Genomic DNA, 19,324 nt, shown 5'->3' on the forward strand with positions numbered 1-19,324 from the left:
ATGTGTCTGTTTTGATTTTCATTCACAGTTTGGCCACAGTATCAAGAATATTTTTCACTAATAAGAATACATCACCACTGAAGAAATGAAAATGATGTGCACAGCAACCTTAAATCAAAGTACTGAAAAAAACAGTTATAATATTTTTACAAATTGGATTTATTTAATTCAGCTGAACCATTTGCTTTTCACACCTACTGTATATACTGAATTTTATGGGAGAGTGTTAAAAGGGATTGACTGTATTTTCATTTAATAAAAACAGCTAACAGATTGCATTTGGTAAAGGCTATGCAGAACACCATTTTAAGTAATTTAAGGACACAAATCCACCTGACAACCATAAAATTTCTTCTGTGAATGTTTTCTATGTATGAGAACCAAACTACATCACAGTTTGTCACAGTCTGCTTTTATGAAATTGTAAATCTTTGGACATGTTTAGAAAACTAGTAGTTCTCTCCTTCTCTTCTTCTGTAGTCCCTTCTGATTGTTAGAAAAGGAAAGTTTAATATAAACATTTTTCCTTCTGGGTGCCATTAAGACACAAGTAGGTAAACAAAAGTGTAGATTACTTTTTTGTAATTGAATTCCATTCCGTTACACTACATCAGGTTTTCTACCTTATCTTTTTTTCTTGAACATAGCCAGTAAAGGTATATTAACAGCCGCTACTCTATGTCAGTCATATTTTAGCTAGTCCTATTGAATTACACTTACAGTGGAAGATAGTGCAGTATCCACTATTTCCAGAATTGTTTTCCTAGCATTTTGTCATGGATGTCGGAAAGGCATGCCGTGCAATGGCCAGGAGAGCAATAAAGACCCTATGCGTAAAGGAAAAAGGCTCATGAGGTCAGACAACGATGGGTAGAAACCTATGACCTCAGGCCGCTGAGGAGACGACCTGGTGCTGGGCGGGTCTTAAGACATCCAAACCCTTAATGCTGAGCGAGGAGGAAAGGGTGACCCAGGAATATATAGCCCCACACAAAGACACACCAGAAGGACAAGCAAAGCACAAGGAAACTAGGAACAGGACAGAGTAGGAGCGCCCTCTAGCTGTAGAGGGCATGACACATTTCTGGCATTTACTGTACGGTATGTGCAAGCATTTAACCACTGTGTCCCTTGACATATCTTGAGTTTTCAATGCCCCAACTCTCTTACTTTAGTTCCTATAGTTGTGAGTTGCAGGGTGATATAGCCAGCAATTATATCACTCTTCAATTCACAATGAGCAAGCCCCTGAAGCTAAGCAGGTATCAACCTGATTAGTTCCTGGATGGGAGACCTCCAAGTTACAGCTGAAAGAGGTGTTTGTGGGATCAGTAGGGGGCACTCACCCGTGGTGTCTGTGTGGGTCCTAATGCCCCCGTATAGTGATGGGGACGCTATACTGTAAAAAGGTGTTGTCCTTTGAATGAGATGTAAAACAGAGATCCTGACTCTCTGTGGTCATTAAAAATCCCAGGGTTCTTCTTGAAAAGAGTTTGGGTGTTACCCCGGTGTCCTGGCCTTTACCAATCATGGCCTCCTAATAATCTCGATATATGAATTGGCTTCATTTCTCTGTTCTTTTCTCCTCTAAGAGCTGATGTGTGGTGAGAATACTGGCGCACACATGCTGCATTTGCATCATCTGGGTATGGGCTACACATTGGTGATGGTTGAGGGGAGTTCCCTTTACTTGTAAAGTGCTTTGAGTGGTTTGTCTAGCAAAATGCTTTGTACAGTAAGTGTAAGGATTATTTATATTTATTATTCACGACTCACTATTTCAGATTCCCCACCATACATTGTAGCGCAGATGCTTCTAATCTTCTCTATTTTAGATGTACAGTAAGTAGATTTTTACCAAGCGTGTTCCCTTTCACCAGATAGCCCATTCCACATTTTTCGTATGTTCATTTGCCTTAAACCTCCATTTCTAACATTTGAGTTGATGTGCTAAAGTGCAACTTGGATTTATCATTTCAAATGACAGAGGTGCAGCAAAGGTTTATAACCTTGTTTTTACCAAGAAAATGATGGTATCGGCTTTGACAACTTGTTACCTCGTGCCCCAGCACACACACTATAGAAAAAAAACTGTTGGTGTTACACCAGCTCTGTGATGGCACTTTTATCTTCTTCAGCTTCATCTACCAATATTCCAGCCACCTGCATTGATAAAGGACTGACGTGTTCCTCTGAAACTGTCTAGGCTTCTTTATTCCAACTCATGCAACAATGTGAACTTGCACATGGAGGAATTTTCCATATTTTTGAGAGTTTGACTTTCCAGATTAATTGCATGTATAATGAAATAGCTCTTATTTTAAGCATTCCCAGAGAAGTGAACAAGAAAAGTTTTGACTGGTTTCATTTAAAACAATATGCAATTACCTGTAGGAATGTAACAAAATATGTACTGAAATATACAAGCAGTTGTAAATACAGACAGAAGATGGCAGTAGAGGTAAAATAATACACTCCCAACCATAAAGGTTTTGAAATGCTATTCACATTTGACAGTCGCCATTACCATTCAGCTGGGCATCAGTAGAATATCAGTCGCATTAAGAAAAATGAACAAAAAGACAAAATATTGTTATTGTCAGCCTTGGCAAAAGTCCAGATCTCTTTTGGTGAAAGCTCAAAGATGTCTAATGCACACTATGCTAAAAAAGCAATGCAGTATGTGCATCAACAATTTAAGGAAAGATTAAAAATACAATTCATTTGAGCTTTACCTCTGATTCTTTGAATGTTGGGTTAACCCAGATGTCAAAGAGGAAAGTTAGATTTTATTCACTCAGACAGATCCATTTTGTTTGGTTGCTTTTTGGAATATGGCGTTGTTATACCACTATAGCAGGCATGATGAAAAAAAAGACAAGTAACAATTGCTTTGAAAACAAAAACCATTGTCTCCATTTTAAAAAAGAAAGGTATATTGAAACAAACAAGGTGGTGAAAGAAAGAAGGCGGTAAAACCATCAGATATTTTCACTTCTGGTGCACAACTCTGTGGTGATCAGTTAAATTCAACAACTGAATCATTCTGCTAGGGTTCATGACTAAAGTTATCAGCCCTTTCATTGCGTTCCTAACCTAACTTTTGACCTGCTGAGATCAGAATCCTTACCTTGTCTTGAGTATCCAGCATTACTACCCCTTGGAGAATTTGACAGAAATAGAATGAGTTAGGATATATAAAGAACCAGAAGAAGAGTTTTCAATATGCCCTACTTGACATAACATGCTTACTTTTGTGAAGAAACCAAGTCTAGTAATGCTTAAATAAATCAATTCAAAATACAGAAAGATATTTCTAAAGATATCAAATGTTTATGAAAAAAGGATCCTCTTTTTTAAAAGGAATATGATTAAACTGCAATCACATATACTGTAATTAAAATGACATTAGAGAAATGATGAGAATGATAAAGAATTCTACTGGAATTATTGAATTCCACTGAAGTATCCTTAACTCACAGTCTTGCAAGCATGTGAGCAAACTCAGTCCAGTACTACTGAATCCTTCCCCCACTGTACATCTCTTACTCCCCCTCTCCTAACAGCCCAAGTCCCTTTCCCTCCTAGCTGTTCTTAATTAGGCCAAAGGAGTGACTAATTCCACACACAGCCTATCCTGTCGTCTCTTTTCCCTGATGTGGAATCTCACTCCACATGCATTCTCAGTGCTAATCACTCCATCAGACCAGGTGTGACTCATTTCGAGTGTTCCTCACTCACAAAGCCACCTGACACTTACTCACAGGTACCATCCTAGGCTCAAAGGAATTACCTAGTCTGACAGGCTAAAATAATTATATCATTTTAGTATTGAACAGAGAAGTCTAAGATGGTGTGCTTTACCTCCCCTTATTTCAAGAAACCACTAGACTATAGTATCTACTAAATTATCAATTTAAAACCAAACAGGCTTCAAAGATGGGCAGTATCACCTCTTCTTTTTGTGAAAACAATTCAGCTGGGGTTAAGTTGACTAAAACGTCTTCAGTATGCCCTGCAGGAAGGATCCATCTGATATACTAGGCACGTGTGAGTTTGTTGTGTGTGGAGGAGCTGTGACACTCCTCCAGCTGATGATAACTCTCAGGAAGTCATCGTTGGATGCACACAGTTTATTTTAATCATACCTGCTAGAATTCAGAGCAGTGTAAAAGATAAGCAAACATGGTCATCAAAGAATTCAAGCTGAGTTATAGCACTTGGATTCACTGTTGCAAAATGATTTCATGATTTGTTGTCAATCTGGAAAGCAGTTAAGTCACAACACAATTCTGTTACCTTTATTCTGTGATCTGTGACCTTTATTTTAGATTTGTTGCTGACACAGAGTAGTTTCACCTTCTGGTTACCAAAAAGCAATTTTCCTCAGGACAGGTTTAGTTTCAGAATTTTAGCAGAAAATCAGTGTCACCCAGATCTCAAACATCTTGGCTTCTGAAAATTGAGTCGTTCCCGAAAATGGCTGAAACAAACATCCTGCTCGTAATATGAACTTTTGTAATATGCTTGCAAGTAAATTTAATTTTTATGATTTTCTGATTATGTCTGCCTAGTGTGTACAGTATATAATTTACAGATTTGTCTGAGCTATCATGGATTATGTGATTTTATTTTTAGCTTTATTTTCCTTTATAGAAATATACAGTACTTTGTAAATGTATGTGACATCTTGAAACTACCAGTAGTGGGGAATGTGGGCAGACCAAACCTAAAAATTCACAGAAGCAATTCCAATGTACTGAATGCTGAGACCTGACTCAAAAGCAGCAGAGGGATTTTTCCACAACACTTTCATTTTAGACGTCATGGTGGGGAAAGACTACTCAATAAACTTGGTGGAGACTTATATTTGGCTTATTAATTTTTACTACTACTACTTTTTGAGTTCCTAATTGCAGAATTCTTCCGTCTGGGCTGTTTTCAATTCATATTTTTCTCTGAATTTTTCCCATTTTATTTTGGAAGCTTAGAAACCCAAAAGCTTGGGCGATTTGAATTTCAAGTGAAGGACTTTTCTATTGCATGACCTTTGTTTAAATTATATAATGTTAGCATGCCCAGAGGGGTTGGGCAACCAGTTGACCTTGGACCCCTAGAGGCTTTTTCTCTCCTTACTAAGGAGTTTTTTGTTCCTCTCCTCTGTTGTCTTCTGGTCTTCTGTTCTGTATTGACGAAATGTATCGTCAATTGTATTGTTAAGCGCCTTGGGGCAACCTTGTTGTGAAAGGTGCTATATAAAAATAAATTGAATTGAATTGAATGATCACAATTATTTTCATTTTTGTTCCACTTAATTTTCTTTAAAATTCTAAAGGTGCATATATAAATATGAATATTATCAATGCTGTAGCAAACCTAGTTTTGTCACTTCTACTGTATGTAGCTGTTAGGTACAAGTCTTGATGTAATTTTATTACTGAATAGACTGCTTTAATAAAAGTAGCTGAAAACGAAAAATTATGGCTTTGTTTTGTTTTTGTCTTGGGAACAAACTGTCTCTATATGTCATGTTCAGAAACTCAAGGTTTGTAGATTCAGTATGTGCTAAAAATATAATTCTCAGGAGATGCGTTTCTACAATTTTAAAAAGTCTGAATACCTAAGTGTGATGCAGTGTATTAAGACTATTCTTTACTCTCTATAGGTCTTCCTAAAGGGACTAAAGGGGCTACTTTTAAAAGCCTCTAGATGGCATACTTCACATAGAACATACGTTCTTTAGGGAGAAAAGAAGAGTAATAGACACATAATTAAACAGTTGTGAGTGGAAATTTGCAAATGGGTTAAATTAAATTCCCTTAAAGTGCATTTTATTAATAACAAAATTCATTTAATTTAAATTTCTTATTTCAGCCCTTGACTTCCTATGTTACAGTAGCCATTCCTGTGAGGGGTGGTTTTGGAAGACCTACAGTCTGGCTAACCTTTGTACAGAAAATGGTTCCTGCTGTTTCTTGGCAGCTATCTGCCTGAGGAGCGTACAGTATATGTACTGTATATATTCTGTATATGCTCTTTTTACACTATCCTCTTGGTTATATTTGAAAAGAGCCAAGGTTTTACAGAAGAGAAAATGAATTCAGCTCAGTTTTCAAAAAAGACCTATCGGAGAGATCATTGCTAGCCTGTCTGGATACTTGAGAATGCTGAATTTAAAAGTAACAAATGACTAAAGACCATTCTGTTTGGATGATTTGATGATCTATTCCAGATATTTCTTGAAGGAAATGAGGGTATCATCTTCGCTAACATGCCTGGGTAGGTCGATCCAGACTCCCTGTCCGCCTGGAATTTCCACCCCTTAAACATTGTTATATCTCGGCAGCAGAACATACCAGGAGTCTGGTTCAGGTCTTAACTTGAAGCTAACCCCCTAGCTTTGAGTGTGAACAGTCAAATTTCTTATATTTCGTAATGTGTCCACTCAGCAGACAAACATATGAAAAAAAACAGCAGGCAGAAATGTTGTTTTGGTCTTCAGGGGTCAGAATTTTCCATTCTAGGACTGGAAATGTCCTGGGAATGATTTGAAAACCTTGTCCTAGGTGACTACTAGCTTGGATGAAAATCTGGGACAAATTGATCAATTAGAAAAAAATCTACATCATGTTTTGTAAAGACTGGACCTGGAATGAAATTTCCCGCATATAATAAAAAATCTTAAAAATATTGAAAATAATAACAATAAAAACCATTGCAATTGCTATAAAAACCTTTAGACACTGCTAGAGAGCCTTAATCTACTGTAATGCAATGAAAAAAAACTCAGAGTTGCCTTCAGGTGTGAAAAAAAGGCGCACTGGTAAGAAACTGATTAAAAACCGATTGATTACCCCTTCTGAGTCAATGATTGACAGCTAAAAGGCAGGCGGAATGCAGCCAGAGGCTTCTAGAGGAAGTCTAACCCCCTAAGGCCTCTGAATGGCTGAAAGTACAATGAATGACAGCGCTTTTTACCAATCAGATCGCCTTATTTCTGGCGGTCCTGCTTCAAACATTTACTACAAACAGGTCTGGAATAAGCTAGTCTAGGCTTCTGTGGATATATATCAAGCTACAGAATAAGGTAAAAACATGGGCTATATATTTTTTTTGCTGGTTTTTGCTTTTGCGGTCTTGTTTTGCTGGCTTATCGATGCATATTGGAAGTTTGGAAGTGCATCATCAGATAAAAAGTGACTTTGTGATCGATTGTCTTGTTTTTTTTAAAACAAAGCGTTTATTTAAACAACCTTCTGTTATGTGTCTTGTCAGATCCTTAGCTGTTTGTTATCACTATAGAATCATTTGTAAATGCGAAGTGAATTGGCTGCTTCTTGCTGAGCTCTGGCAGTCTGCAGTGATTTCTCATTAAGAGCTAGTGGACAAACAGCAGGCTTTTTGTCCTTTTTTGATTGATAACATGGTTTTGTGGTTTTGTTGGTAAAAACGATTACAAATTATGAAGGAATCAAAGGTAGATATTGATTTACATGTGGACGTGTACGACCACGCTGAGGATAGCACACGTGTGACCATATGAAAGATTTCCTACAATTTCTAAAAACGGTTTTGGATCTTTTGCATAAAAGGTGTATCCTGTTCTTCATTTCAAATGCTCTTCCCTTTAGTTTCTGTTTGCATTATTTGGTATGAATTTCATTGTTGCTTGGCTAGTTTGTACATTAAATGCTTAAATAATCTTCTCTGTTCAAGACTAAAAGATTCACTTCCATTAGCCTGTCAGTGTCCCTGATAGTAGCCAGAACAGTAGTTCGTTTTGTGTAATGTGGTGAGTAAAATTCACAATACTGTAAATTAGGTCTTGCTAGTACATTGTGCAGCTTTAACTTAACATTCCCTGATTTAAATTGATCACTTTTAACTATGCCTTCAAACACTGTCTTTTTTAGTATTTTCCCCATATTGTCTAGAACATACAAATATCAACTAATAATATACCTTAACCTGATTAACAGCAACCTTCTACCTATCACATACAGTAATTGTTTGTCGTTGAGGACCAATTAGACTAATATCTGATGACCACTACACTAGCTGTGATTTTGACCTGTGTCAGTGCTGATTTGACCTTTGATTTGATTTGACCTGTGTCAGTGCTTCTGAAAACATTAAATAGGTTAATCTTCTTTAACTGCTGAAACTTACCCAATCAATTTTCACTTCATCTTCTCTGTGTTTCTCACAATATGTAAACCGAAGGCAAAAACAAAATCACAATGACTCATGTAAGATTGATTTACACACAGCTGCACACATTTTACAGGGCACATATTAAAGAGGTCCTAACGAATAAAACAAAACACATGGATTTTCCAGTTCTTCTTTGCTTCTCACACCTAAGCAAAAGCAATAATTTATATGAATTAATTATTTCTGAAATGGTCTGTCGGGTTTCAACAAGTTTTCCTTGACTGTTTGACCTTCATTCTAATAGTCATGCATTCAGTTTTCTTGTTTCCTCTTTATACTATTGAACTGGAAATGTTCAACCCTCTTACAGAGAAATGTATTCTTTTTTTAGAGCAAAGACCTATACCAGCTGTTTCACTATGATCCATTCAAAGAAATACAGTGGCACTCCACAGAAACTGTTAATTCACCATACTGCAACACTATAGGAATGAGAAACTATATTTGCAATCCTGCAAAATACAATTAATGCAATCTCAGCTGACACTTATATCTATACTGTATATGTTTGTATCTCTGGCTCTTACTAATGTTGCTAATATTAGAATGTGTCTATTGTCTGTAATACAGAAGAGCCCCAGGGCCATTCGAAAATATTTGAATTTTTATTTTTGATTTGTAATCAGAAAATGTACTTAACAATATACAGAAAAGTGGAATGAACTGTGTTCATGCAAAGGCTAAAATCTGTCACATCAGCCATGCAGAATGTTCCCAAGTTGACCTTTTTTACAAAATGTTGTCTTATGTTACCTTGCATCTCTTGATCATTTCAGGGCACTTGAAAAATAGCAGTAAATAGCAGATGTTGTGTGAAGGCATGTTTTCTATTCTTTTTCATGTATAAATCTTGTCAATATTTGTTTCGGTGGTAACACTGTATCTGGATTTTAAATCAGTAGACGTGTTGGGCTCTCATCCCTGTTGGTTTTATTTTTCTTTCCAATTTCTTGATTTGCTTACTGCTTGGTTGCTTCCTCTAAAGCTAATTTTCTTTTAAACCAAAATGTATGCGGCTTTGGGTTGCCTTGGCAATGCACCACTTAAGCTGAAAGGTATACTGTATTCTTTATAGGAGCAAACAGCATAATACTACTACAGCGCCATTGGCTGAGGTGATCAAAACAAGACCTGCCAACCTCTTAAAAAACATAATATCTAAATCTGGAAATACACATTTGTTATGATTTCCTTCTCTTGATCAGTGTGTTGCCATTTCTAATTATATAATTGGCAAATGTTTTCTTGTACAAATTAGAGAATATCATTTTTTTTTGTTTTGTGGGATTTTTTAGGGGGCAAATGTGTTCTGATTGTACTTTTTTCAAGGCGGTTTTGCAACAGTGATTCAATGTGCATGAGCTGGCAAAGAGGGAGTAGATTTCTCATATGATTGCAATGCACAGTGGTGTTAGAGAAGCCAGTGATCTAGTTAGATTTTATAAAAAGTGGCGAAAAATGGATGATTGAGGCAAATGCAACCTAGTCTTGACAGTGTAATTTGAGAAGCACACAAAGGTGTACTTTTGACTTGAGCTTTATAATACTTAGTTGGCTCAGTGAGTAAGATACGGAGACAATCGGTACCTCAAGATACAAAACAAGACAAAATATCATTTTCATGGGTTCCTCTGAAAAGAAAAAATATTTTTCCCCAACAATGATAAAAATACTTTATCTTTTCCTAATGATGTTGCTGCAAGGTTGTACAGAAACGATCACTTTTTACAGTAGTCACTTTTTTTCTACTTCAAATCTATTATTTTCTTAACAGCAGAAGGTGTGTGTGTGAGCAGTCCTGGGGGAAAAAGTACATCAAGCATGGAAATGATAGGGTGTTTGACATTGTAGCAAAAATAGAATTGTGTAATGTGACCTTGATGTAGTGTATTATTTCATTGGTTCATTTTTCATTCTGTTGATTGTCATCTAAATAGTTTTTTTTAACTATTTGAGATAGTACAGTATGTAAATTGTGGTCCATGGCATCATTGTATGCAAAAAAAATGTTTTTTTGTGTTTTATCTTATTGATGTATACACTGTTCCTCCACAGGACAGACTGGATCAATTATTTTTCATAGAGGGTTTCAACTCAACTGTTAGGTTAATGTTTTCAGTATGTTTTTAATATTGGAACTGGGTTTTGTCTGACTTGATTGTATAACCCTTTCTAAAAACATCCATAAGTTCGTTTAAATAAGTCTTAATTTAGAAGGAGATGCCAAAGACCATTACTGTGGCAGCTCTTTATAGTACATATAAGTCAATATTCCAAGAATTCTTAATAAATTAACTTACATTGAATGTATAAAGTTTCAAGTAACACCAACATTGCATACAACCAGTATATATAGGATGAGGAAATCTTAGTTTAAAGCATGTCCATACTTAGGTTTATATTGAAATAGAATTACCATTTTGCATTTTCATTTAGGACAAGTGTGTCACTTTCAGAGTAGAAAATAGAACTTCCTGAGAGATGAGTCTTTCTCCACAACTGAGGAAAGTTTTAAAACCAAAAAATGAGTTAGCAACATTTTTGGAAATTCTTCACAATGGTCTGACTAAGTTTAGATAATCTCATCAAGCTGTTGGAAAACAGGCTGATAGATGATGGCATCTTCCTTCATAAGTAAACCATATCCCACTATACAGTATATTTTCTGACCACCCAGATATTTATTCTTTTTGGTATGAGGGAGCCTCCACATCATCAGAGATGTTTAATGGAATAAGCCTTCCATTAGAATCTGCATTCTGTTGGTTCAGCTACAACTCTGCTTTCACACTTCCTGTTTACTAATGGAAGGTATAACTTGGCAGTTTCTTTTTAGCAGCAATACAAATCAATCATCTAATGCTGACTTGTTTCCTTTCATTACTCCAATGGCAAACCAACACTGTCTTTGAAAGTGGAACTTGTCTCAGCCAGGAATAACCAAGTGAAAGTAATTATCTGAAAGGAATAGAAAAGGGAGAAAACCATGCAAATTTGCTCTTACACCATGTCCCTGACAGTGACTCTTAGAGTACTTTGCAGTCTTCTTATACAGTAACTATGCTGTTCTTACTGAAGCTGCCATCTCTGTCATCTGCATTTACGACTCTTATGGAAGAGAAGACGCAATGAAGGTTGGGGGAGAGAGACAGGAGATCCGGGAGGCTTCTGGGAATGCAAATGCTTATGTACTTGGTCATGAAATTGTAAAACAAAAGTCGAAATATTAAAAAAGCAACAAAATATTTTTTTTTTAAAAGGGAGTGGAAACTTATATGTAACTGGTCATGGCAAATATCCGAACCAGGTAAGGCCAAAAACCAGTTATAAAAAAATTAAATGCCTTTATTTAAGTTTTGTTATTTTTTATATAAAACAAAATAAAAAAAAAAATATTGACACGAAAAATTAAACATTTATGGCAATTCAGGTTTGTCAACAGCTTCGACTTGGGTGACTGTTTCAGGTCCTCCAGAAGTAAGTAAAGTCCTTCTGTTGTAGTGTCCCTTCATGATGCCAGAATTGTTGTTCTCATTCAGGATTTGCTTCTGCTTCTGCCTGTTAAGAGACTGTACAAGTCCGAGGACCACTGCAGCCAGAGAGTATTGGCCAGTAAGCTTCCTGGGCTGCAGGATGAGAGGGTTTGGCTGAACTCTTCCCAGAAGGAAGTAGGTCTTGATCTTGCCTTCTTGTTCGCTTATCCCTTTGACGTATATCTCTCCACGGTACTCGAAGGCGAAGCCACGCTCTTTCAGGATAAGGTACGTTTCCTCAGGCACTTGGATTTTGCCACTGATGCCAGTGCTGTCCATTCGACTTGCCAAGTTGACTGTCTTGCCCCAGATGTCATACTGGGGCTTTTTAGCACCTATAACTCCAGCGACTACAGATCCATGGGCAATACCTGAAGAAGAAACGACACATCAAAATGTACAAATAGAGAATGGAGCGAATCATCACACTATTCACTTCAACTGACCCTCCAACTTTGCCAAACGCATAAGTTTCCTTACTGTCAGGAAAGCTCATGGGATAATTTATTATAACAATGGATTTTGCAAAAATGTATATCGTATTGTTTGCTATTACAATGGTATATAGTTACACAGAATCATTGGAGTTTTGGTTTCACACTTCACACTTTGTGGAACTCCTGCTAATAACTCAGTTTTTTTTTCCCAAATTGTCTCACCAGTTACAAGACATGGGCAGGAGGGCAGTACAGTTCCCATTCCTCCTGTCAGAAATAGCCAAAAAAGCAAGTGGAGGAGGTGACTCCAGACATACTTTAAGAAAGACTGACTGTTTAATACCTATTTCTGGCTGTGGATTCAATTTGAATTAAAATTTCCTCTTTGCTAATGTTGAATGGTTTGTTATTCAACAATGAGATGGCACATACAGGAAGAAGAAATCAAACTCATCAGTCTGCATTCTAGATTTGCTACAGAAAAGGCTAGTTAGTATTTTTTGTCAATGGGCCAAACTGCTCTTTGTGTTAGTTCATTTGATGGTAACAAAAATCAGCTATTTTTAATAAGTAAGAAATACAGTAAGTATAGTGCAATTTTCCATTATCTACTGTATGTTAAAAATATTGAATTTATGTGGCTTATGAAGGTTATAAACATTTTCCAGTTCCTTGTCTCATGGATCAGTTATGCTTTGTTTCCTAATGTATTTCAATGTTTTGAAATGGACATTTTGCTTTTATTGCAGCTGTTTTTACAGAGCTAACGTTTAAAAACTTATCTAATAAGCACTGGCCAAGGTTATTATGTAGAAACTGTTAGGAAGCAATCTGAGAGAAAGACATCTAAATTGGATCTCTTAAGGTGCTTTAGGTATTCTAGTGTATAATCGTTTGAACTGGAATAGGTATTGTGGCACACTGGCAGTTATTCACAGCTAACTGAACTTACCGATTCTCAGTTCAAAGTTGTTAAAAGAATGCTTGTTGATCTCTTGGATGCTCTCATTAAGGGCAATAGTAAAGTCTGCCAGTGCACACAGATGGCCCCATTTGTCTTCACATTGCTGCAGCAAACAAAAAAGAAAGATCAATCAGTAAACAGTACTGTACATGAGGGGTTGATATATGTATACAAATGTGTGCCAGTCTGCATCCCTAATGTTTTTATGGAAAATAAAAATCAGTAAATCTCAAATTTCTAACTACATATGGGTCTTAATGACCAAAGTGTTATTCTGTTGTGAAAAACCTGTTATGTTTTGTTAGTCTACGTCATTAAATTTGTTGATCTACTGTTTCAGAAAACAGTTTTCACCTTATACATATATTACCATATTTCATAAAATAGTTTTACTCCTGATTTATTAAAAATGATTGTTAAACTAGACTTATTTCTCATTCTAGTAATACTAATTTGGTTCTCTGGTATTACATGCCTGTCTTAAAAAATGTCCATACTACCTATTCACTGTGAAACAGCATAGTTATTTTTTTAGATTCCAGAAAGCATTGATGAGGGTGAGAGTTCTACTTTTTGATAAAAATAAGCAGTAATTGTAGTACCTGTTTTTCAGGCGATAAGCCTGATACAGCCATATAGGTGCTCCCAATAGTTTTTATCTTCTCAATGTCTTGAAATCGTTCTTCTCCAAGCAACTGTGCCAGAAAGACAAGAAAAATAAATAAATGACAGTACACAGCTTCTATCCTGTGAAGTGAAACGCTACTTCTGCCTTAATATCCTTTCAGTGGTGAAAGTCAGGATTCTCAATTTGGAGACAGTCCAAGACATATCAGGTAATCTCATAAAAACAGGCAAGTTATAACTGTCAGAGGTTTCCATATGTGGTCTGCAAAAGGATCCACAAATCCCTGAGATTTATTGTAAGTATTCTTTTTAATATGTGCAGTGATGTTTTATAATGTCACTATTTTCTTATTTATCATTATTAAAATAAATCAGTTGTTCAGCCAAACACTAATTTAATTTAGCATGCTTTACTGGCTTAAGCTGCCTGACTGAGGTATAGAGTCTCTGAGTCCATTGTCCTAATTTATACCGTTCAGCAACTACTTTAACTCTGGGCATGAAGAATTCTCTTAAAAGTATAGAGAGCAGTGCCATATTAAACATCTCGCAGCACAGAAAATACATTGGCCCTCTGCAACTAAGTAGTAAATAAGCTAAATTTTCTGGCCTCCTAGGGTTAGTATAACGGAGAGAAAGACGTTTTGGTGCCAAGCACTGAAATGAAGGATCGCAAATGGCAGGCAACGGATAGGCAGTGCAAATGTTAGACATCCTTCTTTCCAATATGACGTGTAGTGGCTGCAAAATGAGATGGGAGTTCAGGGCCAAAATACATTTTTACTTAGCAGGGACTGTCGAATAGTCTGTACAACACATATTGGGTTACTCTCTTTTCCTTTATCTCCATCACTAGCTCTGCATGCACAGTCTAAAGAATTTAAGATGTAATTTAATTTAAGATAGAGTACATCCATTCATCCACTTCAAGATCATTTGAGGGGTGATGTGTTTAGAATGATTTTCATGTCTAAAGCCAACTTGGAGATGCTATTCTGAAGTGAAGTTTCTTATCCCTCATGGTTACAAAATATTGTTTATATCAAATATGCAACAACAGAAAATTAAGATTTTTTCTTTCGAGATAGAAGTAATCCCCTTCACACATCATTGAATTCTTATTTATTTTAGGGCTTCATAGAGATGAGATTTTTGTCTTCTGAGCTTCTGCAACCATTGTGTATATATGTGCATGTACTTATCAGATGAGTTTTGCAATTCAATCAACATGAAAAACAAAAACACAATTATATAGATACTACAGCACAGCTACAGCTGTGTTATTGTACAAGTGGTTTCAGATACAGTTGGGTGTGTGTAGAATATGTGGCAAATACTGCTACTGTATAAAAGCTTTGAAATCCAAAGTCATGAAATATACGGTATGTGCTGATTATAAACAAATCTGAAAAGTTAACTAACCATTTCCGTAATCTATATCTGAACCTCTCTGGGCATCGGATTTAGACATGTTTTCCAAACCAAAAAATATGAGTGGGAAACAATCAAAACCATTGATAAAAGCTCTTGGAAATGTATTAGATTCTATAATGTTTGGTTACGACATTTGATGCGACCGACTCAGTTTTGGGATATAATTACCGTGCGGAGCACCACGTCATCCAGGACCCAGAGATATTCCGAAAAAAAAAGTTTCAGATAGGAGCAACAGATCACTCGTCCCAAACCTGAATTGAGCCCCAAAATCCAGCGCTGACCTTACAAATTGTCTAAGTAGTGTGTGAATGTTAACCCTAACCCTAGCTGGGGTGTCAACCGAGCATTTCCGCGATCTGTATCTGAACCTCTCTGGGCATCAGATTTTGACATGTTCTCCAAACCAAAAAGTATGAGTGGGAAACAATCAAAACCATTGATCAAATCTCTTGCAAGTGAATGAGATTCTATAATGCTTGGTTGAAATTTTTGAGGCGACCGACTGAGTTTTTGAATACAATTAGCATGCAAAGCACCACGCCATCCAGGCCCCAGAGAGTTTAAAAAAAATAATTCAGATAGGAGCAACAAATTACTCGTCCCAAACCTGATTTGGGCCCCAAAGTCCAGCGCAGATCTTAAAAACTGTCTACTGTAAGCAGTGTGTGAATGTTAACCCTAACCCTAGCTGGGGTGTTAATATGACTGTAATAGTTATTATAATTGGAAAAGCTCCATGTAAAGTACTTCTCTAAAAGATGAAAGATAATATAATTATATTTCCTCATTTCACACGACGCTAAAAAAAAAAAAAATGTTACCAAGAACAATTTTCAAATGAACTCCGAGATTGAAAATGATTATTTTTAATCGCTTCTGTTCAAAATTATCTTTTGTTCTCAAACTGGCATTTGCATCCAACACCTCTGCCTGCCACTACTGCACATTTTTCAAACATCTGTCAAGCGCTAAGGAATGAAGCTAAATGACTGGAAGCAGCTACATGTAACTGTAATTCCACAGCAGTAATCCTCCAGTCTCCCTGGGGCTACAAAATGCTGTAATAACATTTATTGATCTTCACGAAGTGAGTAAGGGCCACCCTTAAGCCATAAATAAGCATATTAAGTGTGAAGATATGTAGGCAGTGAATCCAGGAAAAAATATTGTGTTTTAAGGAACCCTTCCTGCTTCCAGAAAAGTGAAATTTAGATTTGCAGCATTGTGCAATAACTGCATTTAATTAAAATGTAGTAGTATGACCTGCTCGACAAATAATCTTGATCACCGCCATAACAGCTGAATTTCAGACCAGAAATTGAAAACATCTTCTACACTTCCTTGGTAGTGCAGTTCCTTCTAATTAATACTTCTTTGTCTTTAAACCTAAAGAACTGAAAACACCAAGGTGCATGAATAAATAAGTTAATAGTTCCTGAATGTTAATGCATTTAGTCATTCAAACTGTAGTTACATGAGAAAAACAATAATAAAACAGTCACTTTTCCTAATAGTAGCCAAACCTGTTTAGGCATACTGTATGTCCCACTACTACATCAATGCATCAAATCAAGTGTAGGAGAAATCAAGTGTCAGGTCTTATCTGCTAGCCACATCTTGCCCTTGCCTGAAAATTGTCTGTTGGTCAGGGCTGTGAGGTGAGATGTCCAGAGCCTTGCACTCATCACACCTTAAACACTCATGCATGTCGCTGACAATTTGTTAGCTGGTGTTATCATGCAGCAAGTTGTAACTTGTCAAATGCAACAGAGGGAGACCAATCCAGGTGAATTTTTGACTATCTAAAAGTCATTCAGTTGTTTTAATATCCAGAAGCCATACAACTTGCAGTACCTTAGCTAAAAATGGCCATGCATGGTACCCAGGGAATTTGTTTGCAATGAAAGCAAGCTCCATGCATCCCTCTTCCCTGAATGTGCTTTCAATGTGGTAAAATTTGAATCCACGGAGGACTTGATGGGATACCCCAGTTGCTGCTCTTCTTGAATGTCTGTCCTTTTGTTATTGAAGGCATTGTACCACACCTTCACTACCTTCCATACACCTAAGAGTTGGAAATACATTTCAGACAGTGCCCTTTGAATACCTCTGTGTTATAAGTGAGGTGACATACTCGCTTATTACTTGCTTATTTATTGAAATGCCCTTGTAGCTTCTGAGACAGATTGTCAGGCAGCAAAAAGGGAGTCTTTTCAGCACTGCACATACAGTATCTTAAAATGCGCTCCAGATGGCTAAAAAAGCCATGGAACCTCACCCTGATTTAGAAGCCTAATTTCTCCTGAAACTCAACATTCCTTAGAACTTCAATCTGCTTAAGCTCCTTCTGGGTTTCTTGCTCTTCCTGGATTCTTCCCAATGCCCAGTTTCACACCAACCCTTGTCCATTCCTGTCCAATAACTGCTCTCTGCTTGCAAGTCCTGAAGAAGCTGAATGTGCTTGCTGCCTGTGTCTCATCTCCATGCCAGCCACAGAAGTCCAGCCATTCTACAGTCCACGAAGCATGATTGAGCCCTTCTTGCATGGTTAATTACATGAACATAAATGAATAATTAAAAAAAAAATAATTTCTTTAAGATAAACTTTTTGTGTTCTGCTGCTTAAGTTTGCTTCTTAAGGAATGTTTTTTTTTTTCATGTAGAAAGGTGTACATATTTTTCTCTTTTCTTAATATAATGTGTGTGGGATTCTAGATATGGGTTTTCAAGAAATTAACTAATTAACAATAAACAGTTTTCTTTTTGATCAAACATGACAGAAGCCTCCAAAGCCATTCTTTCTCAAAAGGGCACATGGCAAGCTAATCAAAAACAGGACAAGATCTACATTCAGATGTAATTCAGTGCATTATTGTTCTGCTGTCATGCACACATATACATTCTTGTTCACAAACTTATAACACCTACCAAATTTAAATAGCACTTAATAATGTCCATTAAAAAAAAGAAGTACAGTATCTACTGTATGCTGTACTAGTTTCTACTATGGCCGTGCAATATAGTCGCAGGAAAGTGCTGAAACAGCGTAATTTACTGAAATAATATCATACCAAATACATACATGTTATGGGAAGTATATTATATGATTAAAAAAATGAATGTCATTAATAATACATTAATAATAACAAGGGCAATATTTACTGTCCTGTCCTAGTAGTATTGCTGCATAGTCTTATACTAGCAGTCAAATTTAGTAGAATTTGAAACTCAGTTTTCCTTCAGTTACTTCTCAAAGCGATTTTCTGTTTTGCTACTGTGATTTTACAGCCTCTGTGCAGTTTGTGTTTTCAACAGAGGTGTGTTAAAAACGTGCAGTATGCTGGATTGTCAGTTTCTTTTGGCTCAGGGTGCCTTAACTTCGTTTAGGCATGCAGACAATGTATCTGCTTCCTGACCTCCACCCCTGTTTGCAGACTTTCAATAATATTTAAAGGAGACTGATGTCCTGCCGTTACGTTGTATGAACAGTAAGCAGAGTGGGCCCTAATCCCCAAACATTCACCTCATCAAAGTCGGCGATTATTTCATTTAGGAGACGCAGACACTCCACTCCCTGGTTGTTCATTTCGGTCTGAGAATAGAAGTCTGCGAACCCAGGAATTGAAGCGAACATCACGCCCACAGCATCGTAAGACTGCGAGTATAGCTCCTGTAAAAATAAAGATGTGGAAAGTGAGCCACCTCATTGGACAGAGCATAACACTTTAAGTTAAGGTATAGATACGTAGAACATGATCTTCACAGTAGGAGCACTCTCCAAAAAAGATCATCATATTACCACCCCACCCCCGGCTTGAAATGTGGAAAATAAGTCAAGGAAAGGCTTAAATGATGGAGGGCAGACTCTTAGCAGCATAATCTGACACCAGGTCTGTTTCACATGGCAGATTAGCATAAAGCCCATGATATTATGTGACATAATGGTCTGTAAAGTCTTTCAAAGCACCCTGACACCATCAGAAAGGTTCTGGATTCTTGCTATTGACATTTCTGCTGTATCGGGGTCAGACGTTGGTTATGGTCAAGTGTCCTTAACCAAACAGGATCAGCAGGGTAGCATTTATTCACTTTTTCATTCTGCTTTTGTTTTG

General features: G+C 36.8%; 1 protein-coding gene across 1 annotated transcript in view; it reads right to left on the reverse strand.

Annotated features, from left to right (window-relative positions):
• Positions 1–11,543: 11,543 nt before the first annotated feature.
• The window catches only part of adcy8 (adenylate cyclase 8 (brain)), an 81,565-nt gene continuing 73,784 nt past the window's right edge, over positions 11,544–19,324 (reverse strand). The window contains exons 15-18 of the mRNA XM_088918481.1: positions 18,736–18,882; positions 13,751–13,843; positions 13,137–13,251; positions 11,544–12,118 (exon numbers count right to left, since the gene is read on the reverse strand). Coding sequence (XP_088774607.1) covers positions 11,631–12,118; positions 13,137–13,251; positions 13,751–13,843; positions 18,736–18,882 — 843 coding nt within the window. The 3' untranslated portion in view covers positions 11,544–11,630. The remainder of the gene's footprint in view (positions 12,119–13,136; positions 13,252–13,750; positions 13,844–18,735; positions 18,883–19,324) is intronic.

This window comes from Atractosteus spatula, chromosome 6 (assembly GCF_055471065.1).
Source record: "Atractosteus spatula isolate fAtrSpa1 chromosome 6, fAtrSpa1.hap1, whole genome shotgun sequence".
Classification (NCBI taxonomy): domain Eukaryota; kingdom Metazoa; phylum Chordata; class Actinopteri; order Semionotiformes; family Lepisosteidae; genus Atractosteus; species Atractosteus spatula.